Source organism: Colletotrichum navitas (genome assembly GCF_030913465.1).
Source record: "Colletotrichum navitas strain CBS 125086 chromosome Unknown LY79scaffold_5, whole genome shotgun sequence".
NCBI lineage: Eukaryota > Fungi > Ascomycota > Sordariomycetes > Glomerellales > Glomerellaceae > Colletotrichum > Colletotrichum navitas.
Genome location: NW_026850551.1, coordinates 664,282 through 684,281, shown reverse-complemented (window position 1 = coordinate 684,281; position 20,000 = coordinate 664,282). Strand labels below are relative to the sequence as shown.

The window sequence follows — 20,000 nt, the reverse complement described above, 5'->3', positions numbered from 1 at the left end:
GGTATCAACGGGCAGTGTTTTACCAAAAAGGGGGGACGATACATGGTCGAGTCAGTGGGTTGCGATGGCTTGGCTATTTGGCGATTTTTCATGTTCCAATCCTGCTGGGCTGCGCACTCGAGAACGACGATCCCGCAGGCCGAGCGTATCCCCTCGATGCCATGGGGGGGAAGGAGGTGCACTAGATAAAGGGACAATGAGATCGTGGCGTCGCTGCGTGGTTTCGCAACGAGGATCAAAAGACAGAACAGAATTGGAGAAGGGGAAAAAAAAAAAAAAAAAAAAAAAAGCCCCGGCGACGATCGCGATCGGGCTGGGATGTGCGGGACGGACGGGCTCCGTCCGGCCTTCCATAGCTCGGAAAACGGTGTGTGATTGGCGTCGCTTGTGCGTGCCATTTTGGACTCTCAAAGTCCGTCCCCCCTTGAGCCGTCTCTTCCTAGGCCAGGTAGATGTGTATCCTCCTGTTCTGTTCCCGAGCTGTAGGATACGCCGTTGGCCTGCCGGCGGGTACGGCGACTCTTTTCTTATGTGTGTGTGAGTGTGTGAGTGAGTGGGAACCTACCCTTATTTCTTCTTCTTTCCTAAATTAGCCTAGAGTATCATTTCCCCTTCTCCCTGTGGTCGCTTAGAGTCAATGTGATGTGGCCATGACCCCAGCGCGGGGAGAGGAGCAAGCAAGGCAGAGAGAGAGAGAGAGAGAGAGTGAGCGTTTCCTGTCGGCTGGGCCCAGCCATGCGGCTACGAAGACGAAGCAAGGACGTGAATGTCTCGTCGAGGAGTGCCGTGTAGCAGAAGCGAGAGACATGTACACACGGTGGGTGACGTTGGTTGTGCGTCTGTGTGTGCGAGTGCGTATATGCGGGGGGGGGGGGGGGTGACTGAGTAGGATAGGACAACAGGACTGGTTATGATTCGCCCACCCGATGGAACGTGGTTTCTACGGAGCCCTTAAAAAATAAAATAAAAACTACCCAGGGCGACGACACTCGCAACACGATTCTCGACGCGGAGATCTGGGTCACGGTGGTATCGCGGTATTTTGCTTTTCCCTCCGTCTCTGCCCCCCCCCGTCGCTCCGGGCACCCGCGGTGGCTGCTTGGCGTCGGGAGGTTTGGATTCGTCATGGAAGAGGATGGGGATGGCTTGCTGCCCCCCGGTCGTTGTCTGGCCATCAGAGATGGAAATATATAGTAAGGGGAAGGCATCGGGGATCGCGGATGGGTCTCCCCCCCAAAACGGATCTCAGTGTAACCGTCTCCTTTTTGGGTAGATTTCCGTCTTTTTCACTTCCTTGGTGGCCGATGGAGCGAGTGTGTGTTTGTGTGTCCATTTCGGCTGCGTAGGGACTGAGAGTCTGACCGCCATGATTGAAGATGCACGGTAACCGGGGGGAGGGGGATAACCAGGACGAGGATTCCTCTCTCCTTTCCCCCCTTCCTATTCCTCGTCCTCTCTCTACTTCTCCTTTACCTATTTGTGATCAACGCCCGAGGCGAGATTTGCTTCATCCGAAAGCGTCAATGCTTTTTGGTGTGTGTGCGCGTGTAGGGAAAAACGCCAAGACCCGGCCTTCTTACTCGCAGAAAACACGAAAGAGACGCGCATCTGGAACATGTTAAATTGAAATCTGGGAAAATCCCGTCGCTCATCCTACCTGTACGTACCGTTTCCCGTTTGGATGTTCGCGTGCTCCCGCGTCTTCAGGGGTCCGTGATTGGTCCGTCGCGGTGTGGGGAAAGGATGGTCATCTTTTGGAGATTCAGGGGAGCGGATGGGATGGATGGAATGGATGGGACGGTTTGGCGTGGTTCGCGACCACCGAGGGCTCGGGAAGCCGGGGTCTGCGACGGGGGGTGTTGGTGGTTTGCTCGGACGGGTTCATGATTGGTCGGCCTGGTAGGGTTCCTGGTGTGCCTGGTGCCGCATGGCTGGCAGTGTGTAGCATGACATTTGGTTCCGAGCAAAGCGAGCAAAGGAAAAAAAAAAAGGGAGCAGAGGGAAAGCGTGTATATTCCTGTCCGGGCCCCTGGTTTCGACGAGGTCGCGGCTCAAGGGATGTGTGGCTATTCCTAGCAGTGTGATGCTGTTCCTGGTTTCTTGGCTCAGATTATCATTTTCGAAGGGGGTTTAGGGGAGCATGGCGAATTCGTGAGAGCGACAAAATAAAAGGAGCTCGCGTATGGGGGGGTTGTGTTATGGCTATGGGTATGGATACGGAGACACATACGCAACACATATGGATGACGGGGACTGGAACTGGCGGAACTACCGCTGAGTGGACAACACATGGGCGACAAGTGAAGAAAAGAGAGGGAAAAAAAAATGCTGGCTGGGGGGGTCCCTCGACGTGGAGACATGCACCGAAAGGAGCTCATCGAGACAGGAGAAAGAAAGAAAAAAGAAGAAGAAAAGGAAAAGAAAAAAAAAAGCACGGTGGAGAGAGCGTTGATGGCTGGCCCGCCTATCCGTCCTCGAAACTTTTGTTTCGTGTCAACTCCTTTGACGCCATCTCGATATATGTCGCCCGTCACCACGTATAGGTCTCGTCCCAGCCTCTTCCCAGCTAGCGCATGGCCTCCTCTGAGCACAAACCGGCATTGACAGCTCGTTCGATAGTCGGCTTGAACATTTTCGAGGTGGGAGAACGTCGACTGGGCCACGCCCGTCGAGTGGACGTGGCACACACACGTACAGGGCGAAAGGGGAGAAGAGCGAATGGGGAATGTAGCCAAAAGTACCTAGCGCCGGTGGAACACGGCAAAGCTGCGCCGTGCTTGGGACATTGCAAGCACAGCGAGGTACTTGGAGTACATTCGCCGAGCTTCCAAGCAAGCAGGCAAGCCTCCCCCCCGTCCCCGGCAGCCCTGGGATCATATACGGACAGGGGTCCGGGGTGTTGGATGGTGGATGGGCTGTATGGATGGGATACCCGGCTTTAAATGTGTGTGTATGTGTGCCGATGGTGGGAGCTCCATATCATCGCCCATCGGAAGAGCCTGGAAAAGGCCATCGAGAAAAGAGAGACAGGGGCGGACGAGACGACAGGAGATGATGGAAGATGCAGGGCGGACGGATAGATGGAAACGGAAACAATCATGGTGATGGATCGTATGCACGATGCATCTGCGTATGCGTATGCCTTGCTCTGGCGTGCATGTCGCATGCATCAGCAGGGCGCCCTCCAAGGCCCCAAGCTCACAAAAGCCTTGCTTTGGCAAGCTCTGCCAGTCCCTCTCTTGAATTTCCTGCGCATCTGTCTGGGGAGGGGGGGGGAGTCGCACCCTTGCAGAGCGAATCTCGGCCAGTGAGAGAGAAAAAAAAAATTGAACAGGATGGGGCGGGCGTCTTGGGTTCCGTTGGCCCATCAAAAGAGCGCTTCCTCCTCCACTGACTGGGCGTGCACAGAGAGAGAGAGAGGATAGGAAAAAAGAGGTGTGTGTGTGTGTGTGTGTGTGTGTGTGTGTGTGTGTGTGTGTGTTTGGCCTTGTTTCTCGTCACGGAGCAATAGTAATGGTTCCGATAGACTCCCGTCATTGTACATGCGACTCGTAAGTGGTCGCATTACGCCTCCTGCTGCTCCGGGTCTCGGGCTGGATCGGAGAGGCAAAGGCTCGGTTTCGACGCGGTGGACGGGCTGGGATGAAGATGGGCAAATGGGATAGGATGGGATGGGACGCGAGCACGAAATGGTCGCGCGTTCGCCGGGGCTGGTCGGACGTCGATCCAAGACAGATGATGCGGTAGATCCGCGGCGAGCGATTCCAAGATCCAAAACTTGGGCCGGGCTCCCCGTCTGGTTAATCCCGGGGCACCGTCCCTGCTCGAGCCCGAGGCCGAACCCGGAGGTGTGTCCAAGTATCGAACGCGCGCGTGCAGTGGGTTCGACGCGCACGCACGCATCTCGGCAGGGAACCGACAGATTTAAGAGACGCCGCGACGCAGTCGGGAGGGGGGGAAGCCAGACACAAGACATCAGACACAAGACATCAGACACCAGGCCTTGGACATCAGACACATTAGACGACCCCTGCCGCCACAACCCACGACGGCTCCCCCGTTCTGTCGGGGAAGGGAGAAGGGGGGGAATCAAAAAGCAAAGGGATAAACGGCAAGTAGGCAGTTGTCACTTTGGCATGTGTGTCCTGCGCACCGCGGCATGGGACGGGCGTGGGTTAGGCGGCCCCGATGGCGGCCTGCATCGTGGTGTTGCGTGCATGTCGCAGCGATCATCACGTATTCGCACGCGGCCGTGTCGTGTCGGCAAAGCGTACAATTGCTTGTTTCGGTTGGCGACGACGCTCGGCTGTCCCAACTGTCCAAGGAGGTAGAGTGTGTGAGAGTGAGAGTGAGAGTGAGAGTGAGAGTGAGAGCGAGAGCGAGAGTGAGAGTGAGAGCGAGAGTGAGAGTGAGAGTGAGAGTGAGAGTGAGAGCGAGAGTGTGTGAGAGTCAGAGTGAGAGTGAGAGAGAAAGATGGATCGCTCACCCACTCATTGGTCGGGGGGCCCACCAGGCTGGGACGGTCGGCGGCCATTCCTTCTAGAAGCTCGGCCTCTGAGTGGGTAGACCGGGGCGCGGACGGCAGGCCGGCCGGTGCGGTCTCCCTGTTGACACTCGACGACGTGCGCTGTGTGCATGCAGGGGCCGTGGTCGCGTGTGGTGATTTGCTGCGCTGCTGTTTTGGAGGCCCGTCCCGGCGAGGCCCGGACTCTCTGCGCGAGCGGTGACGGCAAAAGGGGGAGGAGGTGGCGGAGGTGAAGGTGTAGATGAATGGGCCGTCAACAAACAAGGCGGATGGTCCGGGTCCGTCCATCCGCGATGGATGGATGAACCCACGATGTGCTGCATATCAGGAGTCGATATTCCATCACCTCCTTGCTACACGATAGGACTGACACTCTACACGCCTGACACGGCTGCGACCCGGGTGCTCGAGCGGCGAAAAGGACGTACCATGCGCCGTGACTATTACGTAGGTAAACGCGACGGTGCAGCCCAGCACGTACGTAGTTTTGGTACGGCCAGTCCGCACGGCACACAAGCCGCAGTCGGTTGCATTTCCGTTTTCCGTTTTTTCTTTTTTTGTCTTTTTTTTTTGTCTTTTTTTCCATGTCGCACTCCTCGCGCCGTCTAACCAGGTTCCACGTCTCCTCCTGCCTGGTCCATGTCCCATGTCCCATGTCCATGTCCATGTCGATGCTGTCTGTCAAATGCAGTTACTGCCGCCCCCCCAAGTCAATGATACGGAGTAACGTCCATGTCAATGTCCATGTCAATGTCCATGTCAATGTCCATGTCTCAATATCGGCAGCAAATTGTCCAGGAGCTTGTCTCGAACGCAAGTGTCATGACCTTTTTCTCTATTCTGCACTTTACATTACTCCGCCGCACTTGTCTCCATGAAAGCATGACGCGCGCCTATCCCAATTGTCCGGGCAAAGGAGGCATCGTTGTCGTCATCGCCCCGTCCCCCCTCTAATGTCGCCAAAAAAGGACCTGCTCCACGAACGTGCCAATATTCATTCCATTCCTGATTACTCTTCCACCTTCCACCGCCATGTGTGAGTGTGTTTCCCGTCAATGCAGACAGGCCCCCTGGAGGACCTCGCATAGTACCGTTAGTACTGCATGGGTTCCTTCACTGGGTGGTGCTCAATTCCCAAGTCTCGGGGATACGCGGCAGGAATAATCTATAATCTGCACTCTTTTCTCACGGGATGGACCTTGACACACACGTCCACGGAATCCACACACACACACACACACACACATAGACACGCACACGCACCCCCCGCGAGAGCGGTACCGCGTCGCGGGCCAATCACAGCCAGCGCCGTGCTGCTTCCCGTCCATCCCTGCCCCCCACCCCCCCAGCACCATCACCAAAAAAAAGCCAAAATAAAAATAATAAAGTAAAATCAAAAACACCACACGCGCATACACACGAACACACATACACGCACACGACACACGACACACGACGCATACACTCACCGCGCGCGCACATACACGCTACTTATTGCTGGGGCTCCTCCTTACCCTTGCACCACGACACGCTTATCCCACGCAGGAGCCCCGTAACAGGCGGGCGCCTTATTGCACTCTCATTTTATGTACGAGCATCTCCATCTCGCACCCAGCCCTGTTCCAAGACATCCACAGCACTGAGAGAAAGGACACGAGGAACCGGCGGATACTCTCCCCGCCAGTCCCACGCCCATGCACCACCACACTGTATGGTTTATGTAGCACATACATACATACATGCGTACATATGCTGCATAGTGCTAATACCATGCGTTGAAATCTCCACTCTTGAACACCCACTGGTATGGCTGTTCAGCACAGCACAGCACAGCACAGCATATAGCAAATACACAATGATGACAAACAGCATGGTTCAAATTGCTTCGCTTCAGTTGATTACACATTTATCCTTTCTGTGCGCATGAGCCGGCTCAGCCATCGTCCTCCACACGTCGGCACGCACCAATCACCGCCCGCCGGCGCGACTACCACCCTGCCCTTCTCTTCGTCCTGGCCGGTGTGTCTGACGACCAATCAGTTCGCGAGGAGGAAGGGGGGGGGGGGGGGGGGGGGGGGGCCCTTTGGAATAGACGACAGTTTGAGCCGTCTCGTCACCGCCCCTGTTCCACGGAACGGCCCCAAGCCCGCCTACGCCACTGTTGCGGGCTACAGGCTGACGACAAAGAGAGCGAGCGAGCGAGCGGGCGGGCGAGGCACCACTGGCCGATCTCTTGTTGGCCAACTTTCTTTCTTAGCAAAGGGGGAGGAGGAGACGTTGGGGCTGAAGTCTCGGGGTTACACACCCCTCACGCTGTGCCGGGCCGTGGTGAGCTGACGGTTCCTATCGCGGAAACGCACCATCTTTCCCAGACACACAAAGGGAGAGGGAGACGACTCGGCGTAGCGAGGTATAGTGCGTGGCCGTCGGGCGTCGAGGCTAGCAACGCGCAGAACAAGGGGCGGAGGAAACGGCGGGCATGACTGCACGAAACCGGACATTGTATCGTTGTAGGCCAGTGGCAGCACACTCACACACATACATGCAAAGTACGGGGGTTTGTTCCCAGTTTCTTGCCAGAGAGTCCCAACAGGGCCTGCCAGCTGTGTCTGTCTGACCACTGCTGTACCTCTCGAACGCACCCGATCGACGGTCGGCCCACTAGAGGCAGAGGGACGGGGGATTGTCGACAGGCATCCATCCGGCTTGCTGAGCGCAGCAGCAGCAGCAGCAGCTCCGAAGACAGGAATACCAGACGAGACGGACGGGTTGTAGCAGGACAAGGCGGGCGCCATTGCAGCGAGGCCGACAATCAGACAGACAGACAGACAGACAGACGGACAGCCGAAGAGAGAGAGAGGGCCCGAGAAGCGGGTAGGCAGACAGGCGGTGGCCATTGTAGGCGGGCATCCATCCATCCATCCATACATTCATCATCATCATCATTACCCGTCCATCGTCAGTCGCTGCAGCCCCAAGTAACTAACTACCTACGCTGTACCTACAAGGTGGAATACCTACCTGTGATGGCGGGTACTCCAGCCTGCTTGCGTCTGCAAGGCATAGTTGCCTTCTTGGCCATGCCCGTTGGAAGCCAACCCGGCAGCGGTGCGCCACAGCCATCAGGGAAAGACATCTTCTCTCTGGCCAGTAAAAGCCGGTAAAAGGTTAGCATCAGCGCATCAGCAACGCGTTCCCTCAGCGCGCGGCACACAGGCCACAGTAGGCCACGACCACCACCTGCCAGGACAGGATAGGTACCTAGGTCGATCAAGCGAAAGATACGTATCTTTTAGGCGCGCATGTATCTCGCCATACATGGCCTGCGTGACAGGTACATCCCCCCCCCCCCCCCCCTTTTTCTTTTTTTCTTTTCGGTGCCCTCCCTGACCGGGCTGCTGCTCGAGCTTGTTCCCTGTCGATATCGCCTTAGCACGGGAATTACACGTCTCCATCCACCTGCACCAGCACATTGATTGTCATTACTCCGTGCTCCTTATCCGTACATAGTGCAATACTCGTAGGCCGTACATAACGTGCTCTGTGTGTACACAATGTAATCGCTTGCTTACTTGCACTTGCACTTGCACTGGGCGGGCTTTGCATTGGCACCCTCGCCCTCACCCTCACCCTCACCCTCACCCCTCCCCAGTTCCTTACCAGCTCCCAGCTCTGAACTCTCGCCCTGCCTCTCTGTCCCCCCTGCTACTCGTCCCATTCCATCTCCTCCTATCTCACTCTCTCACTCTCACATTTGCTGTTGGACCCGGGTGCTCCGCCAGTTCTCTCTCCTATCTACAGTTCCAGGAAGCAACAAGAAGGAGAGAGAGAGAGAGAGAAAGAAAAAGAAAAAAGAAAAAAAAAAAAGAGCCAAAGCTGTATCTAAACGTAGATACCTACGTCCTCCGGTTACTTCTGCCAAGCATTCAAGGGAGGTACCGGAGTCAAGCACAGTTAGATACAGGTAGCGTGGTGTGTGGTGTGTGGTGTGCGTCTTTGCTGCATGAGAGCGGCTGGGTCTCTCATTATGGGGCCACTCACACTCTTACTAGGTAGGTACCTAGGTGTAGGTACTCCGTACTCTCACTCACTCCCACTCCCACTCACTCTCACTCCCACTCACTCCCACTCCCCACGCTCTCCTCTCTCTCTCTCTCTCGCTCTCTCTCTCCTTCACTCACTCGCATGTACCTTTTCCCACCCTTCCCACCTTTCCGACAGCGCGCCGACCACAAAAGTGACATTGGCCGGTTAAAACACCATTGCTCTCTCTCTCTGCCAATCCTTTCTCGTCTCCTCCGCTCGTCTCCAACCCTTTACCTACCCTCTCGTCCCCCCCTTCTGCCCTTCCTTCGCTCTCCTCCTCCTCGTCCCTCTCAATCCATTCATTCCCTCTCCTCCTCTCTCCCTCCTCCCCTCCCCCCTCCTGCGAAGTCAAGAACCTTCCTGACTCCTTTGCTCGTCCTAATCGAATAAAGGGTCTTTCCATTCTCTAATCTCCCACCCGAGAGAACCAGGAAAAAAGAGGAAGGAACGAAAGAGACTTGATCTGGCGACTGTCCTCCCTCTGCCGAGACGACTGACCCTCCAAATAAAGCTCTACCTCGACTCCAGCTTCCACCACCACCACCACCACCAAACCCACCAACCTTCAAGTCACAAAGGACGACTAGCTTCGACCTTTGCAGCCCACACACCCCCCCTCCATCTCCGACTCTCTCGCCATCGGGTTCATTGTCAACGCTCTTCGAGTCTGCACGCCCCCCCGAGTCTGCAAAAGAACAGAGACTGGATTTGCACAAGCAAAGTACAAAAAAAAAGAGATAAAGATCAGTGAAGAAGACCTTGACTGGTATTTTCCTCGCCTCTTTATCGAACCCCAAAAGAACAAGTCCACGTCCCTCCACGTTCCTTGCATCTCCCTCGCGACCGTCCGCCTTACCCGCATCGACGACGACGTCAACTCCCACCCAATCAACCACCCACTGAAGAATTCCTCGCTCCCACGACGAGGAACTCGACTCAGCCGTGCAACTCCCACGACCCAATTCGCCCGACGACGACTCGCTCCCTTTCGTTCCGACGCCCACTCTCTCCGCTCGCATTCCAATCCGAGAGTTGCCCACCCGTGTTACCTTGGATCCCGTCTCCTCCCCACGACAAAAGGAAAGAGGACGGAAAAGAAGAAGCGAACTGGACTCGGTTCGTCATCGCCTTTTCGACCCTTGCCAACCATCGAGAAGACACCATACATGATCCCGTCAGAATCATCCGTCGTCACCCCGTCCCTTTAGGGCATCGTCTGTGAAGGTACGTTCTCTGACAATGACATGCAGTTCGGATGAAATATGTGTGTGAGCAAGCCTATCCGTCGACGCCAGAAACGGCCAGGCCACCGCCGCCGTCGGGCCTCGAAAACGGGATGAACCTCCATCTCCATGTCCAACCCCTGCCCCGAGCTCCGTCCAAACCATATTCCTTTTTTCAGCACAAACCTTCCCCCCGTTGCCATCAGGGCCCATGTTCGGCTTCTAAACTTCACTTCCTTTCCTTCTCCCTCGCAGATTTGCGTGGGCCGTCAATATCTACGGCGGTCCACGACCAAACAAACACCCAACTCTTTCTCCCCCCACATTCACCACGCCCTCAAACCAAACCCTATTTGAGGTGAGGATTGCGAGCGGGATCCGTTCATTCGTTGCTTCCTCCGTACAGCCCTCTGGAATTGTCTCATCTTGTCTGTCTTGACAGCGGGACACTCACCCTTCGTGGCGTTAAGCCTCGCCATCACTTGCACACTCGACCCGCATCTTTCAGCCTTTCCCTCTCTTCACCCCCTTCCTCCCCTTGGATCCTCTTCTGCCAAGCTCCCTCGTCCGGCACACGCCAATCCCGTTATTTCTTCCATCTCCCCTCGTGCCAACCCCGTCCCCGCCGCCCAGTGGTCGAATCAGGGCGACGCTGTTTGAATTCACGAATCGGCTCCCCCTTGGATCGACTGCGGCGATATTTACCGCGCCCGTTGCTCCTGGACCAAGCCCCCGTTGCCAGCATCCGACAGCTGCGTGTCTCGTACCGCCCACCGCTCTAACCTGCTTGGACCGCGTATTATCAGTGGCCTGAAAGAAACCTCGAGACGCTAACTAACAAATCTCCCCTTGTCCAGAGCCCTCCCAGTCGACCTCTCCTTTAAACGACCAGTCTCCCTGCCACCGTTTTCCCTCCGTCCTCTCGTACGAGGAACCCGGTCTCGCACCATTTCGGCTTCTCACCCAGCCACAGTCACTCTTTTGCCCGACCCTGTTCGCCTTTTTCTCAACACCACGCTCCTTCTAATACTAATATTCTAATCTTTTTTTCGGTCTCGCCCAATTCCACTCTTTCTCTGCGTAACCGATCTCGATAGTTTTTCGTTTTTTCATTTTTTCCCCCTCAGTCTTTCCGTCTCCGACCACCAAAAAAAGCTTCCTGGAGAACTTAATCGTCATTCTTTACCCTTACGGAACTTCCACTCGGTTATCCAACCACCCCCCTTCACACCCTCGGTTCGACTCGTTCTCACACCATATCTCACAATGGCGTACTACCAACAACAGCAGCTGCACTCGGATCCGTCCTACTTCACAGAGGGCCACGATGAACCCCAACGGCCACGGATGGGTTCTCGGGACGCCGCCAAGATGATTGCGAGGCAACGGCAGGAGATTATCGCCAGCGAGCTTTCCCGGATAGCCGGCGACGAGTACCTCGAGGATATCATGAAGCACATGAGGCACATGGAGGTGAGCAAGAACGGACGGGAGCGACTGCCTGCCTCGCTGGTCGTTAATTTAATGCTGACAATGAAACCACATCCAGGACGAGACAATGCCTGATGCCAACCTCATTGACATGCAACGAGAGATTCAATGGTACATGAGACCCTACCTCATCGATTTCCTGATCGAGGCCCATGCCGCCTTCGCCCTCCTGCCCGAGACTCTCTTCCTCACCGTCAACCTCCTCGACAGGTACTGCTCGAAGCGAGTCGTCTACAAGCAACACTACCAGCTCGTGGGTTGCGCTGCCCTGCTGATCGCTGCCAAGTATGGAGACAAGAAGGACCGCGTGCCCCAGATCCACGAGCTCAACAACATGTGCTGCGGCTTGTACGACGCCGGCATGTTCACCCAGATGGAGATGCACGTTCTCAACACGCTCGAGTGGACCATCGGCCACCCGACCGTCGACTTCTTCACCCAGCTCATCGTCGCCGAGGAGCATGACAAGGTCGAGGTCGAGCACATGGCATCGTACATCTGCGAGATCGCCCTATACCACCGCGACTTCGTCTCCACCAAGCCGTCCATCATGGCCCGTTCCTCCCTGGCACTGGCGAGAGCGATCCTGGGCGAGCCCGAGATCAACGATGGAGAGTGGGACCACGTCGAGAACGTCACCCTCCTGACCCTGTCCCAGCACCTGCACAGCCCCTCCGTCGCCCTCGCGAGGAAGTACGCCTCGCAGCACCTCTCGGGCGTCGCCAAGAAGCTCGCTTCCTTCATGGCCCACCAGGCCAGCATCGCCCGCGCGCAGTCGGGGGGGCCTCCGAGTCCGCCTTCTGAGTCAGCCTCAAAACACGCAAACATCTACAGCACCCCCCACAAGGGCCACGCCGTCCAGGGAATAGTGGAAGGATACATGACCCCTCCCATCACCCCCGACGGCGCCGCTTACGGCACCGTTTCCAAGGACGCCTACCCGCTGCCCCCGAGATGTCCGGTCACCCCCACCCCTCAGCCCAACACGGCGGCGTTTGTGCAACAACAAGTGCAGCAACAGTACGCCCCGTTTGTACACCAACACACGACAGGCCAACAACACCTGGCCTAACTTGGACCACCCGAGTCGATACCAGGGGCTGACTTGATTATCGGCCCGCCTGCAGGGAGTCTCCGCAGCGGTACGGACAATCGAAGCCTTCCACTCAATACCCCAGTGGGCAAGGCATTTGAGCGACCCCCAGGAAGCGGAAGAGAAAAGAGGAAAAAAAAGAAGATTGTTTGCCGCATGCATACAGAATGGTTTTTTTTTTTTCCTTATCAACACGTCCACGGCATCGAGCGATTTGATTTTTAATGCAATAAGTCTATTTTTCACTCAGCAGAAGTGTCCCAAAAAAAGGAATACGGATCATACCCAAAAACCCCCTACCCCAATTAGTCGTTTTTTTTCCTTCCTTTTTTTCGAACAGCATTCAGCGGCTTTTATTACCCAACAACACTCCCCATCGAAAGAGTTTTACGTTCGCGAGAAGGTCACCCCAGGAAGGGTGTGAATTTGGAAATATCGCGGTCGATCTTTGCGGCATCGGAAGACGGATCCAGGAGACGAGATATCGACACCTCGACCCGACTTGACGATTGCGACTGCACCCGACTACCAGCGAGGGTCAGATTGTAGGGTCTCGAGAAGAGACCCGACCGGATGGGCAACCTCGAGGAGCAACAAAAAAAAGAAGTGAAATTCGTCTTTTTCGTTTGACGGAATGGACCAGGCTTGGACGAATTTTCCACCATACGAAAAAGAGAGGCTCCTCTGGTCGGTCCAAGGCAGGGACATGTGTGGCCCCCGCGCACACACGAAGACCTCCAGACTGGTCTTTACTTCATTGTCTGCACCTCGAGGTTGTTCCCGATCCGGAATTAGGTGGACGGACCAGATCGCTTCCCCATTCTTCCTAGTGTCGTTGGAAGGCCGGATATCCCCTAATGGGCCCAACAATGGATACGGATGAAGGATGTAAGGGGTTGGTGATTGGTTTGGGTCACAGTGTTATTTTTGGAGAGACGGCTGGATTTTCTTTTTTGCTCTCTCGTACTCATTGGCCGGAAGGAAACTTCTGGATGGGCACGGAGATGTGTAAAAGGGGATGGCCTGTGTGGTTCAGGTCGTCTGATACCCCCCAGCCGAGGTGAGAGAGCCAGCGAGACTTTTCGTACACCCGCGTTTGCACTCCCTCCTTGTGTAAGGTAGTACAAAGGCACAACAAAAGACAAAATTCTCTGCACTTTTCGACATCCTAACAAACCTTACCCCTCGCCTGTCCATTGATATGTGTGATGGGTGTGTGTGTGCCCCCCCCCCCCCCCCCCCCCCCCTATGTGTTTGTTTGGTGTGATTGATGTTGCTTCAATGGTGAATTGCCTTTTGTGAAGTCCGAAATGACAATGGTTGCACCCACACAGCGAAGACGAGAAACAGCATGACGAGACGGGAAGTCATCTCGCCTTTCCCTTGCCTGGCCTCCCCCCCCCTGATCAGGCAGTTGCTAATCAAAGACGATGCATTAGCGAGCAGCACGTGACGGGACGGAGCAGCAGCAGCCACAGCAATGCGATAAGGGGGGGGGGGGATTGGCCGTCCATTCATCTTTGGACATTCCTTTGGGGTCTGGGGATAGGGGGGAAAGGAGCTGTGGATGCTGATTATTGTTATTATTAGTATTTTTCTCTCTTCCCTTTTTTTGTTTGTTTTGTTTACATCTATCTAACGTGAAATTCGAGAGTTCATTGCACCTTTTGGGAAGAGGGTTTTTCCATCGTTGAATGGAGTTGATCGGAGCTTGAGACAGAGTGACCCCGATGTGGGGGGGGGGGCGGTAAAGGTGATGTCGTGTGTGTGGGGCGCCATTATGAGGGGGCTAGTCCACTTTCGGGTCCGGATGGGACGGTACGGGGGTACATTGAGATTTGGGGCAGATTTAGGATGACCGGGGGGGGGGGGGGAGGAACAGGGAGGTTGGGAAGTGTAATAAGCCTCTCTACTACTATGCTATCTCCATCCTGTGCTGTAACGGTCTTTTTTTTTATTTTTATCTCTCTGATGTAACGGCTTTGGGCGAGATTTGTTCAAGAAGGAATTCGGGTCCCGGAGCCAAGCGGGAGGCTTTCTGGTAGACCACCACCCAAGAGAAACCTCACCGCATGTTGCTGATGCCGTTTACAGGCAGGGAGCTTTGGAAAAGGGGGGCTGCGGGAGGTAGAGAGCATGAAATGGGGGCGGAAGAACAGGGGGGTCGGTCGTACCGTGAACTGGGTATACGAACGAGTCTACTTCATCAAATGCTCAGAGCTGTTTTTTTTTTTTCTTCTTTTGAGATGAGCGGTTCGGCGATCCGGGTTATGCTTGATGCTTCTCCCTTCGACCATTGGTCCCTCCTCGATTTGGGGCGGGGGGCGGATCGTGCATTGACGACCGTCATGCGGCTGGATCGGCCCCCCCCCCCCCGCGGGTCCGGTACTCTGGCCGGGCGTGGAGAACGAAAGGCAGGTGTCGGTGTGTCCCGCCAGTGACGAGAGGGGAGGGCTTTTTATTTATTTGTCGATTTGCCGAGCATTGAAGGTTTCAATGGGACTTGTGTGGTCCTAGTGTGCAGATGATGATTACTGCAAAGGTGGCTCATTAAAGACCTCCCGCTTTGCATGCGCCGCCGGATATGTGCGGTCCAGGGGTCCGCCTTGCTCCGGAGGCTGGCGGGGATGGACCGTGTGTGTTTGTGTGTGTTGGCGTTCACCCTGGTCCGAACGGTGACGGGGATGGACGCTGCGGTTTGTTGTTATCGTCGAGGGCGGCGCGGGAGATGGGACGAGGTGGACGCGTACGGGTTGTGTTGATCGTTCGTCTGATCTTATTAGATCCGGAGTTATGCTATAGCCCCGTACACGGTGTGGGTGTATGTGTGTGCCGCGAAGAGGCGGGGGGGTGCGTGTACATGTTCGGAACTATCGAACGCATTGATGGGAAGAGATCCCGTTATTGGTTGTTGGGCGGATGGAGATGTGAAGTATCGGTTGACGTGTCGAGAGGACGCGGTGGCGGATACGGGGTTGGTCAACGTTGGCAAAGCGGTTTGTGAGAAGTCTATACTGCGGAGATCGTGGTTTGGGATGGCCGTGTACGGTGTGCGTGTATGATCGAGACTCGACAGGGAGGCCGGGCACGTCCAGCCGCAAGGAGTTGCTGGCTGGTCGACGTTGAGCGGCGCTTGTTGCGAAAAGCCAGTTGGAGCCGAGTTGTTGGCCGTCTGGGTTCCTCACTCTCAGCCTCGTCGGCTGCCCCGTACACGCTCGTAGTAAGCCTAGGACGACCGATCATGGTCATGCCGGAGCAAGGTTCTATAGGCTGCTGGGCTTAGACGGACTGCGGTTATCCGTGATGGGCAAACGGTGTTTTAGGGAGACGAGTTGCAGTTGGGAGACACTACTCGCAACTGTCCTCTTGATACCCCACCGTTACCTCGTACGACGACTGCCTCGGACAGCTGCATGTGAGCAACATCTGAATGACCTCTTGGTGGCCTGCAAAGGAAGCAGCTTGGAGAGCAGTGTTGTATGTGCTAGCTATAGCCTTGACGTCTACTCCCTCGCCTAGAAGCATCTGAATAACCTCTTGGTGGTCATTCGACGAGGCTGTATAAAGAGCATTACTCCATCTCATGCCGCATTGTGCATTGACGACTGCTCCTGCGTTGGGAAACATTTGAACTATCCTTGTCGTCGTTTGCTGAAGCAGCTTGAATAGCAGTACTACCACGCTTAGCACTAACATTTGCTCCTGCGTTGAGGAGCAACTGAACAATCTCTCGGTGGCCCCCTGTTGAAGCGGCTTGGAGGGCAATATTGCATTCGCCACCTATGGCGTCAACGTTTGCTCCTGCGTAGATGAGCAATTGAACAACCCCTCGGTGACCCCTTATTGAAGCGGCTTGCAGAGCAGTACAGTACCTCACGTCGCTCGTGGCATTGACGTTTGGCCGATCTGACAGTAGGATTCTTGCGGTTGCCGTGAGCTCCATGAGACACGCGTAGGTAGTACAACCCAGACGCGATGGCGGATCCCGAATCAAAATTTCGCCGACTACTATGATATAGCTTAAGCCATGCTCGTCGTCGTTTTTCGTTTTGCAGGAAGCTCGCGATTGCTGCTGCCGTGCCGCTTGAGATTTCGGCCAACCTGGCATGGTTCATCCAATTGTCTGCCGCATATGTCGCCAGTGGAAACAGCCTTCTCATTTCGGCCGCTTCCATCTCTTCTACGTTTGCGAGATAGAATAAGCATGTCTCTGTAATGCTGATTCGGGGTTCGGCCCCCCGGAACCCTTCGACGTAGTGATGTAAAAGATGTTCTTGGACTGTGAAAATGAGACAGTTGTAGCAAGTAGTCTCCCCAAGCAGCGTCCGGAGTCTCTGTTAGAACAACCATGCTTGTGCAAAATCTGGCAATGTCCATAGGGTCAGGCACTCGGTCTCCTGGATCGAAGGATCGTCTCCCGTCGACGCGAATAGCCATCAAATCTATGCACTCTCTAAGAGTCAGGGGCCGCTCGGAGTAAACGAGAAATTGCAGTAGTCGAACTGTCTTCTTCCGCCGTCTCTGCGGGATGCTCTGAAGAATACGGGCGTAGGTCGCATTCAAATCTGACGGTAGAGGCTCCATAGCGGCTTCAAGCTTTTCCCGGTCAAGACATGTCTCCAGCCTGTCTAGCTGGCATGCCGCCCACTTGAACCCGGAATTGGTTTTAGAATCATGATGGTACATCGCTTGCTTCTCGGAACCATGCTGTCAAAACTTACACCCCCTGTGCTTTACCCCCTACTTCCTCCTGAATATGTTGCAGTATATGCGCCGTTGATGCCCACCGGCTGAACTCTTTGCTTCTTGTGAGTCTGTTACTGATGTAGGACTGTATATCCAAGTACGTAGACTTTACATCAAGTGGGAGACAACTCTCGCCAATCCAATTGCGAAAGTCGCACATAAATTCTTTTTCTGGCCGACCGGTAGCAATAAGCTGGACATGGGGGAGATGCGAGCTAGAAATGGCGCTTTCTATCCACCTGAGTAAGTCGAATCTCTTGATACACTCGTCTAGAGCATCGAGTACGATGCAAAGTCTCCCTTGCGCCTGTATAATCGCCTGAAGGCATTGGAAAAGGGCCTGCGCCGTCGGTTGTCTTCGACCATCGTCATGAGATACTAATAGGCTATCGAGGTGCTTTCTTGATCCGATGCGCTTAGTGTAGAGCTGGAAGGCGAGTGACCGGTATGTGTCTTCCGGCTTCTGTTTGCTTGTGTCGCTAAAGTCGAAGAAAGATTCGAGCGTAATCAGGTCATCCATCAGAGCCAAATGATCAAGGACAGTAGCGATGAGAACGGTTTTGCCGCTGCCAGGTATCCCATGGAGCCACAGGGTGCTTACGAGATCCATGCACCCATTCTCTAAAGGCAGCACTCTCAAGAAACCATGGCCCGGTTCCCTCGTGTCGGCTTTCTCTCGCAATATTGTAATGAGTGGATGTGTCAGGGGGCGAAAGCCACTGTCTGAGTTTCTGGATGTGGTTGTTGGAACTCATAGTGTCAATTTGAGTCTTGATTTCGGCTATAGTTGATCCGATGAAAGCCAAAGATTCATTCACTTATCATCGTTAGATATAGTTTTGCTCGAGTAAAGACATCGACCACGTAGTATATTCTAGGACTTCCTTGATCTTCTTTTAGGCCTCAAGGCTGTTAGGTCAGATTCGGCGAGTTAGATCTTGTGGGAGTCGGAATAGTCACATATACCCCGCAAAACAAGATAGGGAAAGTGGTTCATCACCCCGGCGGCTTCCATCTCAAAGCATAAGACTCCCCTTTCCCTTGAAAATTTGTCCCATGTCTCGGCGTTTTTCATCACACGGCTTGCAGAAGCAACCAGTCCCTAACGTATGGCGGGGCTGTCGCCCCGCTCGTCTCGAAAAACCACGTTGGGAATGTTGGCAGAACACTCTTGGGAGCAGGCTGCAGATGAATCCGAGGGGTGTACGAAGTCGGATCTGTATAGTTGATCTGTGCTCGCAGATGGGCGGGAATGCGTCTTTCGCAGTCGATTCCATTGACTCAAGGCCCTTTCCACCTTGACATTGAGTCCAGGGCCCTCCCTCATGTAGTCAATCTGGAGTCTCGCGACTGCGTTTAACAATACTGGCGGTGGCTGGTTTAAAAACCCGGTTTCCACAAACGCTCGGTTCTGCATTGCTTTTCCGTAGTCACACTGTATGATACGACTGCCGACAACGACATCACCCAGCCGAATATCGTGTTGTTGGCTGGGAGCACCACCACCTACGCCAACCATCAAGCCGACACGGACGTTTGGGAAGCTGTGGACCATATGTACGGCTACTGCAGTGGCTGTTGCTATTCCATACTCATTCTTAGGCATGATGGCGAACACAACGTTGTGATTGCCCATTGTACCGAGAGTATAACAGTTGCTATCATTCTGAGCGATCCCTTCAGGGTCGGAATGTCGTTCGTCGAGAAAAGAAAGGGCAGCAGCAAGCTCCGTGGGGGTGGCACAGATCCAGCCGACGGTGTAATTATAGGGATCAGACATGTTTGCGACGCGAGGACGGGATAGTTGCGATGGTACCGTGGTGGCTGTGTAGCTTGAAAGTCTTGTAAATATGCGAAATGTGCACATCCGTCTGCCACGTCCAGCATATATACTCAGGAACAGCACTGGCGTTAAATGAAACAACAACGTCCAGCACATATGCGTCAGGCGGGATGTGTTCCCTCCATCGGTAAGCGACACCCTGTTCAGGTGTCTTACCCCGACATGTGCATTGTTGCCTATATGCAGCACGCCTCTGTGGATTGAGTACCATTGGTCTCAAAGTAGTTTGGCTGCGATGTTGACTCGATGCCCAGCAGCGTGAATTGGGCCGACAGACAGGTAGCTCGCTTGCTTCTAGAGCGGCCTTATTTCTTCTCCGTGAAGAGCTGCCGGTGATTGCCGGTGTTGTGGGTAAAGCACACCAAGAAGAGATCTGAGGATCGGCAACAACGACCTGTCCCAGACAAATTCTTACTCCAGAGTCTCAGGTATCTGTCTCCGATACCAGAATATAAACCAGAGCTTGGCTGGGTCCCTTCATACCAGAGCAACTGGCTCATGTCTGTCACTGTTAGGCTTGCCCCATGCTGATTCCGTTGCGCACTACTCATCTACTCATCTAGGGGCGAACTTCTGGTATGTGGCAGACATGTATGCTAACGCCAATGATGCGGACATCCTGAGCTTTTAGGGCTGTAAGTCAAGAAACCAAGGAACAACGGACACGATGACCATCTTTCGTGACTCAAGTCGGCTATGATCCAACGGTCCTGTAACTTTAATTGTCACTCCCCCTCGTTAACATGACCCCGGACAACTGGGAACCAGCTTACATCATCGCCACGATCGTCACCGGCTTCATGGGAGCAGAAAAAAGGACGTAAAGGGGGGGTTTGGCGACTGAGCATATCGACTGAAATCGGTAATAGTGACATTGCGGGCAGAAACAAAACAAAGTTAGGTGGGCAGGGTGATGACGTCGACCAATCACTACTTGGCGGCGGGCGGGGCCGCGAGAATTCGGTGCACCGGCAGCCAGTGAAACTAGCCCCA

At 54.7% G+C, this 20,000-nt stretch overlaps 6 protein-coding genes across 6 annotated transcripts; 3 read left to right on the top strand and 3 right to left on the bottom strand.

The window, feature by feature from the left end:
• Positions 1–6,618: 6,618 nt before the first annotated feature.
• Positions 6,619–7,450, bottom strand: LY79DRAFT_539027 (uncharacterized protein). Its single transcript, XM_060556786.1, has 2 exons — positions 6,831–7,450; positions 6,619–6,769 (listed from the first exon to the last, which is right to left on the bottom strand). The coding sequence occupies exons 1-2, from the start codon at positions 7,441–7,443 to the stop codon at positions 6,639–6,641; spliced, it is 744 nt and encodes a 247-aa protein (XP_060419093.1). The 5' UTR covers positions 7,444–7,450; the 3' UTR covers positions 6,619–6,638.
• Positions 7,451–8,393: 943 nt separating this feature from the next.
• On the top strand, positions 8,394–8,884 carry LY79DRAFT_287465 (uncharacterized protein). The gene has a single exon (XM_060552174.1). It carries the CDS (start codon positions 8,529–8,531, stop codon positions 8,778–8,780), a length of 252 nt encoding a protein of 83 aa, XP_060419092.1. The 5' UTR covers positions 8,394–8,528; the 3' UTR covers positions 8,781–8,884.
• LY79DRAFT_287452 (uncharacterized protein) lies at positions 8,846–9,838 on the bottom strand. Its single transcript, XM_060552173.1, has one exon. The coding sequence runs from the start codon at positions 9,628–9,630 to the stop codon at positions 8,911–8,913; it is 720 nt and encodes a 239-aa protein (XP_060419091.1). The 5' UTR covers positions 9,631–9,838; the 3' UTR covers positions 8,846–8,910.
• Positions 9,839–11,100: 1,262 nt separating this feature from the next.
• On the top strand, positions 11,101–12,397 carry LY79DRAFT_666125 (cyclin domain-containing protein; the record flags this gene model as incomplete). The annotated part of the gene is made up of 2 exons (XM_060563172.1): positions 11,101–11,307; positions 11,384–12,397. 2 exons carry the CDS (start codon positions 11,101–11,103, stop codon positions 12,395–12,397), a joined length of 1,221 nt encoding a protein of 406 aa, XP_060419090.1.
• Positions 12,398–15,093: 2,696 nt separating this feature from the next.
• LY79DRAFT_539022 (uncharacterized protein) lies at positions 15,094–15,539 on the top strand. Its single transcript, XM_060556785.1, has one exon. The coding sequence runs from the start codon at positions 15,147–15,149 to the stop codon at positions 15,420–15,422; it is 276 nt and encodes a 91-aa protein (XP_060419089.1). The 5' UTR covers positions 15,094–15,146; the 3' UTR covers positions 15,423–15,539.
• Positions 15,540–15,766: 227 nt separating this feature from the next.
• On the bottom strand, positions 15,767–18,944 carry LY79DRAFT_586957 (uncharacterized protein; the record flags this gene model as incomplete). The annotated part of the gene is given in 9 exon segments (XM_060560706.1): positions 15,767–15,975; positions 16,094–16,338; positions 16,520–16,664; positions 16,699–17,042; positions 17,140–17,249; positions 17,277–17,785; positions 17,799–17,945; positions 18,131–18,266; positions 18,309–18,944. 9 exon segments carry the CDS (start codon positions 18,942–18,944, stop codon positions 15,767–15,769), a joined length of 2,481 nt encoding a protein of 826 aa, XP_060419088.1.
• Between the last annotated feature and the right edge of the window lie 1,056 nt (positions 18,945–20,000).

Coding starts and splice junctions, on each gene's coding strand:
- LY79DRAFT_539027 (XM_060556786.1), bottom strand. CDS start 7,443: ATGGATGGATGCCCGCCTACAATGGCCACCGCCTGTCTGCCTACCCGC. Junction 6,770..6,830: donor GGCCCGGCACAGCGTGAGGG/GTGTGTAACCCC, acceptor TAAGAAAGAAAG/TTGGCCAACAAGAGATCGGC.
- LY79DRAFT_287465 (XM_060552174.1), top strand. CDS start 8,529: ATGAGAGCGGCTGGGTCTCTCATTATGGGGCCACTCACACTCTTACTA.
- LY79DRAFT_287452 (XM_060552173.1), bottom strand. CDS start 9,630: ATGCGAGCGGAGAGAGTGGGCGTCGGAACGAAAGGGAGCGAGTCGTCG.
- LY79DRAFT_539022 (XM_060556785.1), top strand. CDS start 15,147: ATGGGACGAGGTGGACGCGTACGGGTTGTGTTGATCGTTCGTCTGATC.